Raw genomic sequence first — 15,053 nt, forward strand, 5'->3', positions numbered from 1 at the left:
CCCCGACCCCTGTACTAACCCCCCTTGACCCCGTTTACATCCTGATCCGCCGCCCCTGGTGGCTGCTGCTTTTGTCCCTCGACATTATCGGCTACCGATGTTTTCTGCGGTTTCACACTTTGGTTAAGGTTCCTGCCCTTCGCACTCGGACTCGCACTCGCGGTCAGCCCCCAGTCATTGGGTCACAGCCCGCAAGAAGTGCCGATGGCCACGCAGTACCCACTCCCGAAATGACGTCGACCTCAGACCTAATTTGAAAAGAATACGAAGCCACTGGCGACCATATCAGCTATGCCTCGTAAAAAAATGCAAAAATTATTTTTCAAAATCTATTGGCGATCAATAGTTTGGGTCATTAACTGCAGAAAACAGTCAGCATTTTGGCTATCCGTCTTATTTTGTCCAAGTTATAGCAAAAAAAACTCATAGAAAGTGGTTTTTTTTTGTAAACCTATCAAATCAATCAACATTTTTAAAACCACGTTTTTTAATAATAACCTAAAACCCCAAACCCAAAAATAGTAATGTCCCATTTACAGAAAATGGGATTTTTTAAAAAATCAAAACCACTATGAAATACATATGTTTTGGGCGAAATCCTGATTTTGGTTTTTTAACCATAACCCTGGTAAATAGTGGTAGAATGTTTGAGTTTAGCTAATCTGCACAAAACAGTCAGTTCTTTGGCTGTTCGTCTTATTTTAGTATAGTTACAGCGATAAATTTAAAAAAAGGTGTTATCGAATATATAAAAATAAACAATGCAAAAAGAAAATTCACAGCACAGAAGTTTAAATAACAGACTGCATTTGCTTACAAAATGTGATTTTTAATGAGCAGCTTGGCGGAAGGCCACAAAAAGTTGACAATTGGTTTACTTAAACTATTACAAAAAGTGGTTGAAACTTAAAGCGAGTGGTTTGGCGCCTATTTAATGTACTTGTCCATGAACTTCTTGTGGAAATCGGAGCGCAGGGCGTCGTTGACGAAGTGCGTCTTCTTCTCGGGAGCGGAGCGGGCGCAATTCTTGAACACCACGTCGTCGTCCCAGCGGCGCTTGATCTTCAAATCGCCACCGAGGCCGGAAGCACGTCCCGCGGCTGAGGCAGCGGTTCCGGGTTCGTAGTTGATCAGGGGATTGCCGGAGAGGATGTTCTCCATGCGGATGCGTTCGTCCTCCTGCTTCTTCTCAGACTCCCGGCGTGCGGTCTCCTGCAGGCGTTCCTGCTTGATCTTCTGCAGCTCCGCCAGCAGGGCGGCATCGTCGTCATCTGAATCGGAATCCGAGTCGGAGCTATCGTTGTCCAACGGCTCATCGGCGTCCATATTGGCGGCCTGCTGCTGTTGCAACTGTTGCTGCTGGACGGCGTCCGGCTTGGCCCGCTTCCCGGCGCCACCACCTCCTCCGCCCGCATTGTTCGCCTCGATGGCCTTGCGCACAATGGAGGGCAGCGCCTTGCCCGATGAGGTCGCTCCGGAACGGGCCTCCCGCTCGCGCTCCTCCAGCTCCTTGCGGAAGTCTCGGTTGCGGATCTCCTCGCTGGTGCCCTGGCCCGTCTCCCTGGAACAGAACGTATATGTTATTGCGGTCTTGTTTCGCAGAAAATCCCTGTTATCCGATACAACCTGTATTTAAGCTTGGTGTGGCCTGGCAAATCGCGGCTGGAGTACTGCTTGCTCAGCGCACTCAGATCCTTTTCGCCGCGTCCTGATCCTCCGCGGGCGGGGTCAAAGGTCGGTCGAGCTGCTGTGGTCATTTTAATCTAGCTAATTAACGGTTAAATATACAAAAAAACGTTTTCAATTGCGTATTTCGTTGGCTTGTTATATTCTGCCAGTGTGGCCGCAAATTGAAATGTAAAATATACCACATTATCATTCCTGAGTAATGAGAGGGGTATTCTCTCAACCAATTATCTGTTTCTTTAACATATTGTTAAATCATGTTTTTTACATGCATTAGCTTCAAGTCATTTGTGTTCAACATATCCTTGTTATCCTAAATTAAATATATACATTTTTAATTAATAAAATATGATTAAATCGTCTGGAAGAGCAATAATATAATGGTGGGAAGCTTAGATAAAGGTGCAGTGAAGACTCGAGCAGTGATAAGCCGAACCACGATTGGCATCACTGTCCGATCAGCTGTTCCACATGGGCAGCACTGTTCTGGTAAACACGCGCGGAACGGCCGCCGTTTTTAGCCAAATAAATCTGGAGAGATAACCCGGAACCGGAGCTTTATCCCGATTCCAGTTAACGCAACTCCAGCCCCGCACAACCCCTTTCCCACCAACGGCCATGCTGGCGAACCTGCAAGGTCGCAGCGCTCACCTGTTGCGTCACAGCCTCAAAAACGGCAGGATTTGGAGGCGCAGCTGGGTGAGCACGGCGACAGGAAAGGATCCGGAGGATCAGGACAGCCTGACCATCGGTGATGTGAGCGTGCGGCTGCACAAGCCCAAGGATCCACAGTTGGTGCCGCAGCAATACGGTGAGGATGAGGACTAGAATTCCGGGTAGCCAGCTAAGATTTGCAAACAGTACAAAGGTCAATCATCTGTTTGCCCGGCAGACTGGATGCCATTTCATCATTATATCATCTCAGAAAACGATCATCTCAAAGAAAACGGAGCACCACATGGAGCTCATATATAATTATCCATCAGTATAATTAGCATATCTTATTTCTATCTTATTTATCTTTTTGGAAGTAGTTTCCTTGTAAAGATATATTACATTTAATCCACCAAACCTGTACTTACTTTTTAATATTAATTCTCTTCGCCATGGAAATCCCCAGTGAAATACGCTCCGGATGGAACCCTGCAGCTGTCGCAGTCGGCCCTGCACCACCTGCGCTGGATGCTGCAGAAGGATGCACTGCGGCAGGACATGTTCCTGCTGGGCCAGCCGGGTCCCCTGCGCCGCCAGCTGGCCATGCAGTTCCTGGAGCTCACGCAGCGCGAGGTGGAGTACGTGTCCCTGAGCAGGGACACCACCGAGAGTGACCTGAAGCAGCGACGCGAGATCCACGACAAGGCGGCCGTGTACCATGATCAGGGAGCAGTGCGAGCAGCACTCAATGGCCGCGTCCTGGTCCTCGACGGAGTGGAGCACGCGGAGCGGAATGTACTGCCCATATTAAACAATCTGCTGGAGAATCGCGAGATGCACCTGGAGAGCGGCAAGTTCCTGATGTCCCCCGAACGTTACGACAAGCTTTTGGAGGTAAGTTATCTGGTTCTAATTGATACAGTTCACTAACGATCTCCCATTTTCCAGAAACACTCACGGGAGCAGCTGGACGAATGGGGTCTGTTGCGCGTTTCCGAGCAATTCCGGGTGGTGGCCTTGGGTCTGCCCACGCACAAGTACAAGGGCACGCCGCTGGATCCACCACTGCGCTCCCGTTTCCAGTCCCGCAATGTGACCACCTACACCTACGGAGAGCTGTACGAGGAACTGCAGCAAGAGGCGCCCTCTGTGCCCGGCGAGCACCTCAAGCAGCTGCTCACCTTCGCTTTGACCCTGCAGCAGGCGGATCCCACGCTCCAACTGCCGGACTTTCCCCTGCACAACCTGCAATTGGGCGTCAAGATGCTGGTAGGTGGCAGTCTCACCTAATATGATACACTAGTTAATCCCTCTTTTTGGCTTCTTCCAGGAGGCCAATCCCTCGCTGAGCCTGCACGACATCATCAGTCGCTTGTATCCATACCAGACCATGCTGAAGCCCGATCAAAAGAAGCGCGTGGAGGAGCTGCTCAAGAAATTGGACATCCAACTGATTCCCAGTCCGAGCATCAAGAAGATCACAACGCAAGCAGCAGAGCAAGCCCGAATTCTGCTCAAATTGGATGACCTGCAGTTGAGCCTGCCCGGAGGACAGACTCCAGCCGGGATTACGAGCAGCTTTGTGGACCTGCCGCATCAGAGACAGGCGCTCGCCAGCCTGCTGCAGGCCTACGCAGTGGGGGATGTGTGCCTCATGGGCGAGAAGGGTGTGGGCAAGCTGACCCTCACCCAGGAGCTACTCCGCCTGCTGCAGCAAACCTCGGAGCCGATGATGCTGTACGAGGACATGACCAGCCGGGATATCGTGCAGCAGCGCATCACCAGTCCGCAGGGCGACACCGTGTGGAGGGATTCGCCGCTCGTGCGGGCGGCCAAGTCGGGATCCGTGGTGGTGCTCAATGGCCTGCATCGCCTCCACAAGAGCACGGCCAGTGTTTTGCAGCGGTGAGTGGGATATAGCTTCCATGGAGTTAAATATCTATATAATTATTAACCTTATTTCAGACTCATCCACGATCGGGAACTGCAATTGTGCGATGGCACCACGCTGCTGGGTACGAATCGCTACCAGTCACTGCTCCAGCAGGGATTCTCGGAGCAGCAGCTCGGGGAACTCGGTTTCCTGCCCATGCACGAGTCCTTCCGCGTGGTGGCGTTGGCAGAACCACCACGTCCCGGTAGCGGACAGCCCAACTGGCTGACGCCCGAGCTGCTCAGCCTGTTTCTCTACCAGGAGCTGCGTCCTCTGCGCCAGAGCGAGGAGCAGGAACTGCTGGCCCAGCTATGCGGCGGAGATCTACCCGCGGGCATGGAGCCGCTGCTGAAGCTGGCCCAACTGCTGCGCTCCTCACAGGATCCGCTGCTGCAGGGACTGGCGGGCACGCTGTCCACCAGGCAACTACTGAAGCTGGCCCGCCGTTTGGCTGCCTATCCGCAGAGCGAGCTGAGCGATGTCCACGAAATGCTGCAGAACACATTCCTGGCCAGATTCATGCCAGCCCTCTCGCGGAGTGCCCTGGAACAGGCCATCCAGCAGGTGGGCATCAAGCCCCGGGACAGCAGGCCGAAAAGCAGGAAGAACCAGATAGCTGTGGAGGACAACTCCCTGAGGATTGGCTCCACCCGCTGGCCTTTGGGCAAGCCCACCCAGGCACAGCTGTCCAAGGTGCCCAGCACGCTGTTCTACGAGATGCCGCAGCATGTCCAGCTGCTGGAGCGCTTGCTGCAGGACTACCTCATCGGTGAGCACCTCCTGCTGGTGGGCAACCAGGGTGTTGGCAAGAACAAGCTGGTGGACCGCCTGCTGGAGCTGATGCAGCGACCCAGGGAATACATCCAGCTGCATCGCGACACCACGGTGCACAGTCTGACGCTCCAGGCGACTCTGAAGGATGGCCAGGTGGCCTACGAGGACAGTGCCCTGGTCCAGGCGGTTCGCTCCGGGCACGTTCTGGTGGTGGACGAGGCGGACAAGGCGCCGGTGAATGTCACCTGCATCCTGCGGACGCTGGTGGAGAGCGGCGAGATGGTGCTGGCCGATGGCCGCCGGATCGTGCCACCGGGCGCCGGCGGAAGGGTTCCCAACTCCATTGAAACCCATCCCGACTTCCGGCTAATCGTGCTGGCCAATCGGCCTGGTTTCCCCTTCCTGGGAAACGATTTCTTTGCCGCCCTCGGCGACGTCTTCAGCTGCCATGCCATCAGCAATCCCGATCCGGATTCCGAGATCTTCCTGCTGCAGCAGTATGGTCCCAAGGTGCCCATCAAAACGCTCCGCACCCTGGTGAATGCCTTTGGCGAACTGCGCACCCTCGCCGACGAGGGAATGCTCAACTATCCATACTCTACGCGCGAGGTGGTGAGCATTGTCAAGCATCTGGAGCGCTATCCGGAGGAGAACATGTCCGAGGTGGTGGGCAACGTGCTGGACTTTGATCGCTACCAGCCGGAGGCTCTGCAACAGGTCACCCAAGTGCTGGCCAAGCATGGCATCGAGTCCTACGCCGAGGAGGAGGTGCAGGCCATCAGGAGGCAGAAGACGCTGCAGGCATCCGTGAAGCGGCACAGCGGACTGGGCGTCTCCGGGCCGAAGTTCGGCAAGCTTGATCCCAAGAACGAGCCGCATGTGGGCGGCAACACGTGGGCCGGTGGCAGCGGTGGGCGTGACACGGCCGGACTGGGCGGCAAGGGCGGACCCTTCCGTTTGGATAAGGGCCACAAGGTCCATCAGCTGAGCGATGAGGAGAAGGCCGATGTGCCCGAGGAGATCAAGCGGGCGGCGCGTGAGATGAACCGCAAGGCGTTCGAGGACAAGCTCAAGGAGATCAAGATGTCCGCCCATGACCACAAGCTGTACGCCCAGTTCAGCGAGCCCAATCGCCGGCAGGTGCAGCAGCTGAAGGCCGTCCTGGAGGCGATGCAGACGAAGAGCAAGGAGCGCCAGTGGCAGAAGTACCAGACCCACGGCGATCTGGACGACACGCGACTCGTGGAGGGCATCACCGGCGAGAAGAACATCTACAGGCGGCGGGCGGAGGCCAATCCCTGGGCGGATCACGTCCAGGAGAAGCCCAACCGACTCAAGCTGGTCGTGGATGTGTCGGGTTCGATGTACAGGTGGGTGGGATCTGTGAGTTCTCCAGCCTCAGCTATGTTTAATGTATGCACTTGTGTTTTCAGGTTCAATGGCTACGATGGACGGCTGGACCGTCAGTTGGAGGCCGTGGTCATGGTGATGGAGGCCTTCGAGGGATTCGAGAAGAAGATCGTCTACGACATCGTCGGCCACAGCGGCGAGGGCTGGGAGATCCCGTTCGTGACCGCCGGCAGTCCGCCGAAGAACGACAAGGAGCGCTTCGAGGCCATCCGGATGATGCACGCCCACTCGCAGTTCTGCTGGTCCGGCGACTCCACGGTGAAGGCGGCGCGGGAGGCCTGCTCCACGCTGGGAGCGGAGCAGGACTTCGACAACGCCATCGTGGTGGTCCTCAGCGATGCCAATCTGCAGCGCTACGGCATCGCCCCCAAGGATCTGGCTGTGGCCCTCAAGCGGGGCGAGCCGAAGGTCAAGGGCTATGCCATCTTCATTGGCAGTCTGGCCGAGGAGGCCGATGAGTAAGTGCACCTGGGATTATCTTCTAAGGCCAATTTAGTTGATATCACACCGTACCTTTAAACTATTTATATCCAAAACAACTGTTAAATAATTCCTTGGTAACCCCTATTCTTTTAAGACCTTGGCTGAAATGATACTCTTCTTTGCTGGGTTCATTACAATATTGAAAATATTGCATATTATGATCTATCTGATTTATCCCTTTCTTTTTTCCAGAATCAATGCGGAAATGCCGGCGGGTCAGAGTTTCGTGTGCATGGACCTCACCAAGCTACCTCACATCCTGCAGCAGATCTTCACTTCCTCGCTGCTGTAGTCGTAGTGCAATTCTAAGATCCCCAGGGATCGGTTTAGTTTAAGTTTATGTTGAACACAGTGTTGATAATTCCAATTGTAGTTAAGCCTGAATTGAGTCTATAAATCGATTTTTGTGTAAAAACAATAAAGATAGTCTTTTTCAATTATTATACTTACATTTGGTCCGCATACTGGCGCTATATCAAAAAAAAACATCGATTTACTTTTGCATTTTTATTTTTATTGTTTATTAATTTCCTTGCTGTTTATGCTTGCTATTTGATTACTTGTCATATAATTTACAAATTACATAAGTATTCAATACACAAAAAAAAAACAATTTAGAACTCGAGGATTTTTCTGGCAGGGATTTCTCTCATTCTGGCGGGGGTTACGGGGTAATACAAAAAATAAACAATTTGTGGTTTTACATTAATTAAATTTGGTATAAAAATCTAAAACAATTTCTTCCGTTTTTGTTTTTCTTGTTACATTTTACATTACACTTTAGTTTTTCTCGATTTTTGTTTCGTTTTTGTTCTTTTTTTGTTGTTGTTTGTATATGCATTTCTGTATTTATAATAAATATTGTTGCAAATTCATGAATTAATGTGTTAGCAAAAAACGCTTAAATATACGTGTGTATAATATATACTCTTGATCCGTTATATAAGGCGTGCGAAGTGGGTGGATGGGACAGCCATATATTCACCTACATCTTTGCAACTGGAAGTATAGATTCGATAATTTGAAATTCTAATAAATATTGATAAAAAAAAGTACTGTCTGTGGAAGAAATCGAATTGAAGAGCAAAAATGGCTATCCCAACAACCCATGTCGCACACCTCACTGCATAGTCTATACAAGTTTTGATCCTTGCAAATTCGCATGATCTATGGGGCAGGGAAGAGGATTCGGGATTGATCGCGCTTACACATGTATAATTCTCTCCTTTTCTCGATCGATCTCGTGAGTGTCGTGTATATAGCTAACATTCTTACAGATATAATCGCTAGAAATTTGCCATTTGCATTTTCATTTGAATAAACCAAACGTGATAAGAAATCCAACTGAAACATGCCTTCAAATTGATCTAAGAACACACACACTTGGGGATCGGTATAAAAGCTAAGTTCACTTAAAAACATAACAACAAAGTTGGGGCCTATATAGGCAAGCAGGCGTACGTAGTTGGTAGTCTCGAACCGAAGAATTCTCATACATTATTACACTTATGTACAGGAAAATCAAAACTGATTTGAATTGGACGACATTCAAGTTTTCAGATTAGGGCTCTCTTACAAATTCTAAGTAAATGACGAACAAAAAAAAAACAAATATGAGAAAAAAAAATCTCTTTTGGGAGTATGTGACGACGACCCAGGGACAGTGCGTTTCGGGACTGTAAGGGGGAGATTTGTGAAAGTGAAAATGCCATTTCCTTCTAATCATTATCCTGAGTATGAAATTAAGTGAGTTAAACTTATAGAATGATTTCGAATGAAACCTTAGGTTGCTGAATAAATAAGGCCCCGAAACGCACTGTACTGGGCTACGACTAAACCTTTCGCTTCACTGGATTGAGGAATGGAGAGGAGGGAGGTAGTTCTTACAAAACGGGTTTCTATTTACAGATTATGATAGATTAGGAGTTGCTTCGCACAACCCGTAGCAAAGACATCATGACATCCCGTCCAGATCTCGAATCTTTGGACACCCTAAATTCGCCAGCACATTATATAATCTCTGTATTCTAAGCACAAATCGGTTCCTCCTCCGTCTCCCTCCACCTTCTTCACCTATGTACACAAATGACAAAGTTCTCTGCACCTGGGCCCTGACATAGCATATCCTATATACATTATATGGCATAAATAGATATAAATTTATAAAGACTTATGTTAAACACACATATGCACAGACGCACAGACAGGCACACACACACAAACACGTACAAATTTTGGCGATTTTCAAGTTGATTGCAAAAGTTTTCCATATATGTGTGTACTATATGTATAATAGATATAGCAGATCGGCAGGACCTATACAGTGCGTTGCATTGGCTTAAGGCATTTCTGCAACTTGTGGGTTTCCCTCTTACAAATCACTGCTCATATACCCATGAAACGCACTGTATTTGTCCTCTTGCTTTGTTTCAATTTATCTCATATTCTTTTTATCTTCACTCTATTTTTACGTTTTTCATCGTATATAAAAAGCATTAAAAGTATAAATAATTTGTTTTGAAATCCGATCATTTAAAAACGTCTTCCAAAGTGCATTAAAAAGTAATCATAAAAACAAAGCATAAAAATTACATAATAAAATTACTTAAAATTTAGCAATAGCTACAACAGCACTGCAACTTATATACACACACATCTGGTGTAAATAGCTCAGGTTAGATACACCTTTACATGCTCTTTCAAATCAATCGTTCGTTATTAAAAAAAAAATGAAAAAAAGGCTCGTTCTCCTTAGAAGAAGGTTGAAAATTTGCGTTTGTTCTGGTTCTGGTTTAGGTTTAGGTTGTGGTTCTGGTGCGGATGTTGGTGGTGCTGCTGCTTCTGCTGCGGCTGGAGGTGATGGTGATTATGGTGGTGCTGATGACTATTGGTTCCTATTCCATTGCTTATCGGTTTCAGGGGCAAAACAGGAACGCAGGCATAGGCAGCCGGCTCCAGTTGGGCATTGGCATTAGCATTGGCGTGGTAGAACTGCCCCGGCTGCGGAGCGGTAGCGATGGCAATTGGAGCAACTGCAGCAGCTGGAGCAGCGACTACCGACCCTGGAGCTTGGCTGGCGGGTGGCATCAGAAGCACGGGCACCACCACGGGTTATACGGAGATCTCGTAGTTCATGTCGTAGATGCTGGCCCTATCCGGAGTGCCCGAGTTGGAGGCGTTGCCCTGCATCAGGTGACCACCGCCGCCGGCGCCCGTCTGCTGATTGTTTCCCACCGCTCCGCTGCCGGGGATTCCGCCGTTCTGCTGCTGTTCCATCGACTGCATCTCCATGGAGTCGGCCATCTCCAGTGCTCGCACAAAGCTCATGGGCCGCGTGGGCGTCTGCTTCCTCTTGATCTGCGGCGAGGGCTGCGTCTGCATGTTACCCACGCCCGGATTACCCAGCGGATTGGGTGGAAACACGGCTACGCCGCCGCGCAGTGCCGGCTGATAGCCTCCGCCTCCGGTGGCTGGATTGCTGGCCGTCACGCTGGCCAAACTGCCACTGCTGCCGGCTGCTCCACCCGCTCCGCCGCCTCCGTAGCGCAGTATATAGCCCTGGCCAGCTCCGGACACCTGTGGCATGGTGGTGGGACTCGTCGGATTGGAGCGATGATATGAGGCTGCTGCCGCTGCCGCCGCCGCCTGTTGTTGCTGCTGCTGCTGTTGCTGCTGCTGGATGGCGTAGTCCTGGAGTCGCGAGTGCGTCATGATCAGCGGATGGGCTCCGCCGCCCGCCGTAATGTACTGGGAATGCGGCATCACCCCGACGGAGGCTCCGCTGCTGGACAGCGTGCCCGCACTGCTGCCGATCCCGCTGCTCACCACCTGCTGTCCCTGCTGCTGCTGTCCCACGGAACTGGTGAATCCCGGCGACGTGTCCTTCCACATGTAAACGCCGCGCTGCGGACTGCCGGCCAGCTCCCGTATATTATCCACCGTGTTGTTGGACCGCGCGTAGGACAGCTCTCCGCCTGCCACGCCTCCTCCGGCCCCTTGGCGCACCAGTTCGCCCTCGGAGAGGAAGCGCCGCTGCGGACTGCCACCGTAGGCCGCCTGCGCCAGTGCGGCGTGCTGCGGATGCGCCGCATGCACCGCCGCCTGCTGCTGTTGCTGCTGCTGCAGAGCTGTGGCGGAAAAAGAAAGAGAGGGGAGATTAGTATATAGCTGGTTGTAAACGATACAGCGGTTCTGCTTAAGACCAGCAAAGCCTCAATATAAGCTATTTTCATGAGTTTAACGTATATTTGCCAATGGTGATAACAGAGTTCAACATTCATAGGATTTGTGAGTGTAAACACAGTTTTATAATTTGGGTCAAGTAAAGTAAAGGTACCTATCGAGACCTTTTAAAACCCATTTGAGTTTTTCTGCAATGCAAATATTCAAAGTAAAAATTGGCTATATCTTTAGCATTATTGTAGTGAAGGAAATAAAATGCACCCATCGTGAAAGATGCTTATACTATTTTACTTCTTTGTCTTTAGCTACAATAAGTATACAATTCTTTATAAACTTATTTACATAATTTATCTATATATTACAATTTTATCCCTCTCCAAAAATTATAGATAAAATGGTAAAGTTCTAAATAAAGTCCCCCCTAAATATTCCCATACTTTAAGGACCACTTACCCTGCTGCTGTTGTTGGTGCTGCATGAGGACGCGCTGCTGCTGGAGGAGCAGTTGTTGTTGCTGCTGCTGGATGCTGGGAGCCTGCGGATGTTGTGGCGGCAGACCGCTGGTGTACTCATAATAGGCCGCTGCTGCCGCAGCCGCAGCTGCTTGTTGTTGTTGTTGCTGCTGCTGTTGCGCCACCGCCTGGGCGTTCAGTCCGATGAAATCGGGGCGTCTCGGCTGAGTGGGCGTGCCCGGATTAGATCTGTTGGGTGGTACACACACGAAACGGGGATTAGTCAAGGACTCGTTAAATATCTTCAAAACGATCGTAAAGCATGCTGAGAGAGCGAGCACAAAAGCTGCTGCAGAGTTAACGTCTGGATGTTAGAACTTAACGGCTCGGTTAACTGACGGTTAGTCAAAACGAAAGCGATCAATGAGCGAGAGACAGAGATATAGTGGGTGTTCTGATCCGATCTGATGGGAGTGAGATTATGGCCTTAAGACAGGGGTTAAAACAATCAGATTGGTATCGAGATCGTTTAGTAACAGCGAGGGAAAGTTATCGACACAAAAAATGCTTGCTGCCCTTACCAATTAACTAACTATCAGTTGGGTCAATAACAGCTCACAATTAGAGTTCTAGAAATATTTGTTTAGTACGTAATGTTCTTGTTCTTAAAAAGTATTTAGTAAATAAATAACCTAATCAAATAATAACTCTGGTTAAAAAAACAATGTAGGCAAGACAAAAAAAAAATTTAATTAAATAAACTCGAAATTGAGTCTCAAAGAACTGGAAACCATATAGACCACAATAATCACAACAAAACGAAATATTAAGTCGGTATTGATTGTGGTTCAAGTATTTATGTATAATTTAAAAGGAATTAATTAAGCTTCAACCAAATATTTGGGTTACCAAAATGGTTTGCGGCCTCAGCCCAGGGTTATCAATTAATCACACGAAAATCAATGACCCAAGTTTGTAGTTTTTTTTTAATAAGCCACCAACACATGAAAAATGACCAGGTAATCAGTTTAACTAGGACGGCGGATGTGGAATCGTGTTAGATCTGTTGAATGGCAACCTTGATTTCCTGTTTTCCATTTTCCTTGACGGACAATTTACGAAGGATTATCGGCTCGCTGGCTTCTGGCGTCCCCGTACAGCACCACCGCCGCCCAATCCGGCCAATCCCATGGTGATGGTGCCCAGCAGCCCACTGTTCGCCACCCGCTGGACAAACACAACCACTGTGCGCGGCACATCCGATCGCACCACCTGCACCACCAGATGCAGCATGTTGACCACACAGTAGAGCAGGGCGCAGACGACGATCAGCGGTGCCAGCACCAACTTGGTCTGCAACGAGAACCGGGTGGTGTCCTCCAGGTCGAAGAACTCCCACAGATTGGCATTGCCCAGGAAGCGCTTGCGCAGGCCCACCGCCTGGTTCTTCAGCCAGCTGAAGTACCAGCACAGCAGGAAGAGGACGTGGGAGGCGACACAGCCGAGCACCAGTCCGGCCAGTGTGATGTAGTCCATCTTGGCGGGCGTTCCCTCACCATTTCCCGGATGAACCAGACCGCTTCCGTAGGCCCTTAGCAGGGATTGGGCCAACATCCAGCTCTGCTGGTTGGTTAAATCACGGGTCAGATTCGGGGATGGCTTACTCTCCTTCAGTTCCATCGAGAGGTGCTGCTTCCGACGCGACTTCCTTTCCCGCCTTAGGCATTCTCGATCCTGATCCTGTCTTGGAAGACCTTCATGCTCTTCTTTCTTATCTTGCAAATCAGATTGGATGGAAAAGTTCGAGGAGGATCCCCCTGTTGCAGGTCTGGCCTTTGGAAAGTCCATCTCACTTCTCCTGGCCATCCTAACGCCGCTGTTCATCAGCAAGGCTCTGTTGCCCAGACTCACCAGATTGGGCAGGACTCCCTTTTGGTTCCGTCGTGAGCCACTATCCCCGCCAGCTGCCTCATGAATGGATTTGGAAGCTATAGTGTGGTTGGAGCTACCAGTCCGCATCCTCTCCTGGGAGTCACCAGTTCGCATCCTCTCCTGGGAGCCACCAGTTCGCATCCTCTCCTGGGAGCCACCAGTCCGCATCCCCTCCTGGGAACCACCAGTCCGCATCCTCTCCTGGAAACCACTAGTCCGCATCCTCTCCTGGAAACCACTAGTCCGCATCCTCTCCTGGGAGGCAGCAGCAGCACCGCCACCGCCGCCACCTCCTCCTCCTCCTCCACCCGCCCTGAGCCTGGTGAGTTGCACCTGCTGCGGTGGCAGCAACCCACTCATCTCGTACCGCATCCCATTGAAACTGAATTGCCGGGGAGTGCGCAACTGTGGTGCGGTGGCCACCGAAATGGGCAGCGTTTTGTCCAGCAGGTTCAGGGATTTTTGGTGGCAAAGGTCTTCGCTCTGTGCATTGTTCATGGTGGCTTCTTCGTATTCTTTTCAGTCAACACTAGGAATTTATCTCCCTCGATTTCTTTGGAATATAATTTGGCAGTTCTCAGATCTTACGCTTTTCCTCAATTACTTTAAGTATCACATTCGATTGTCTGCGCTTTCGGTCTCCACCGTTCCGCTGATATTTATCGATCGTAATTTAGTTCACCTTTGAACTTAGAGGAACTTAGAGGAGCCGTATGCGGAAAGAGAAGAAAAGGTATACAACAATTTTTTTTGAATTTTATCCGTTTTCGAACGTGCTTTAGAGTACAATACCTTAGGCATGTTACAATTTTGACAGCATTATAATATCGACTACTGGGATTAAACAAAAATTTAGAAATGATTCAAAACCATAGGTATCATCAATGGAATTGTTTCCTATTTACCGTAATCAATCATTTAGTTTCAACTTTCTGTGCCATCAGTCTATAATTATTATATTATTATTTCTTTAACAACCCCCTTTTTCCATTTGTGAGTTAAAATCAGATGAAAGAGTTCAAGTTAATCTTTGTTATCCCTACGTTAATTTTTGTTAAGTTATTTGTTATTTAAAGAAAAGATTGGTTTGCAGACCATAGAATGTATTCCATTATTAAGTCAAAATTCAGTACTATTTAAATCAAAGAACCACAGAGATGGGAGAATGTCAAAAAATGGAACATGGTCGGATGGAATAAGAAAACCTGAACCGAGGGTTAAATGCGCATGAAAGAGGGTTAAAGGCGGACGCAAAACAAAAACGGCAACCAAAATGAACGGAAACGGAAACGAAATCGGTAAGAACGAAATAATGAAAGCGAAACGGAAACGGAACGTAACGAAACGAAAGAAAGAAAGTAAAACTCACCTCGCGCGGCAGAAAGAAAGTAGAAGGAGCTTAGTAGAGGATCAATGGATAACGGTTTTTCGGTTCGGTTCGGTTCGGTTTACAGGGTGCTCTTGTAGAGTGGTTCGCGAGTGTTTCAAGTGGTTGCCAGTGGTTCAGTGGTTCGGGTGGAAGTTGGAAAAAGAGCGAAGAGTGAAGA

At 49.4% G+C, this 15,053-nt stretch overlaps 4 protein-coding genes across 8 annotated transcripts in view; 1 reads left to right on the forward strand and 3 right to left on the reverse strand.

The window, feature by feature from the left end:
* Positions 1 to 808: 808 nt before the first annotated feature.
* Positions 809 to 1,840, reverse strand: LOC108050840 (protein CWC15 homolog). The gene is made up of 2 exons (XM_017132719.2): positions 1,627 to 1,840; positions 809 to 1,561 (listed from the first exon to the last, which is right to left on the reverse strand). Exons 1-2 carry the CDS (start codon positions 1,755 to 1,757, stop codon positions 928 to 930), a joined length of 765 nt encoding a protein of 254 aa, XP_016988208.1. The 5' UTR covers positions 1,758 to 1,840; the 3' UTR covers positions 809 to 927.
* Positions 1,841 to 2,156: 316 nt separating this feature from the next.
* On the forward strand, positions 2,157 to 8,033 carry LOC108050847 (von Willebrand factor A domain-containing protein 8). The gene is made up of 7 exons (XM_017132727.2): positions 2,157 to 2,497; positions 2,807 to 3,234; positions 3,289 to 3,609; positions 3,671 to 4,245; positions 4,306 to 6,417; positions 6,481 to 6,915; positions 7,133 to 8,033. The coding sequence occupies exons 1-7, from the start codon at positions 2,305 to 2,307 to the stop codon at positions 7,230 to 7,232; spliced, it is 4,164 nt and encodes a 1,387-aa protein (XP_016988216.1). The 5' UTR covers positions 2,157 to 2,304; the 3' UTR covers positions 7,233 to 8,033.
* A 1,900-nt stretch (positions 8,034 to 9,933) lies between these two features.
* LOC108050848 (palmitoyltransferase ZDHHC5-A) overlaps positions 9,934 to 15,053 on the reverse strand; it is a 33,725-nt gene continuing 28,605 nt past the window's right edge. For all 5 annotated transcript variants that reach the window (XM_017132731.2, XM_017132729.2, XM_017132730.2 and 2 more), the window contains 2 exons: positions 11,576 to 11,823; positions 9,934 to 11,067 (listed from right to left, as the gene is read on the reverse strand). In XM_017132731.2, the coding sequence (XP_016988220.1) occupies positions 10,052 to 11,067; positions 11,576 to 11,823 (1,264 nt within the window). In that variant the 3' untranslated portion in view covers positions 9,934 to 10,051. The remainder of the gene's footprint in view (positions 11,068 to 11,575; positions 11,824 to 15,053) is intronic.
* LOC108050850 lies at positions 12,538 to 14,831 on the reverse strand. The gene has a single exon (XM_017132736.2). The coding sequence runs from the start codon at positions 14,002 to 14,004 to the stop codon at positions 12,700 to 12,702; it is 1,305 nt and encodes a 434-aa protein (XP_016988225.1). The 5' UTR covers positions 14,005 to 14,831; the 3' UTR covers positions 12,538 to 12,699.

The sequence above is a fragment of the Drosophila rhopaloa genome, unplaced genomic scaffold, assembly GCF_018152115.1.
Source record: "Drosophila rhopaloa isolate 14029-0021.01 unplaced genomic scaffold, ASM1815211v1 contig_3, whole genome shotgun sequence".
Lineage (NCBI taxonomy): Eukaryota > Metazoa > Arthropoda > Insecta > Diptera > Drosophilidae > Drosophila > Drosophila rhopaloa.

Bases quoted from the DNA above. Each gene is read 5' to 3' on its own strand.
- LOC108050840 (XM_017132719.2), bottom strand. From the start codon at position 1,757: ATGACCACAGCAGCTCGACCGACCTTTGACCCCGCCCGCGGAGGATCA. The intron at 1,562-1,626 runs GTTGTATCGGAT...GTTCTGTTCCAG, and splicing joins CACACCAAGCTTAAATACAG to GGAGACGGGCCAGGGCACCA.
- LOC108050847 (XM_017132727.2), top strand. From the start codon at position 2,305: ATGCTGGCGAACCTGCAAGGTCGCAGCGCTCACCTGTTGCGTCACAGC. The intron at 6,418-6,480 runs GTGGGTGGGATC...TTGTGTTTTCAG, and splicing joins GTGTCGGGTTCGATGTACAG to GTTCAATGGCTACGATGGAC. The intron at 6,916-7,132 runs GTAAGTGCACCT...TCTTTTTTCCAG, and splicing joins CTGGCCGAGGAGGCCGATGA to AATCAATGCGGAAATGCCGG.
- LOC108050850 (XM_017132736.2), bottom strand. From the start codon at position 14,004: ATGAACAATGCACAGAGCGAAGACCTTTGCCACCAAAAATCCCTGAAC.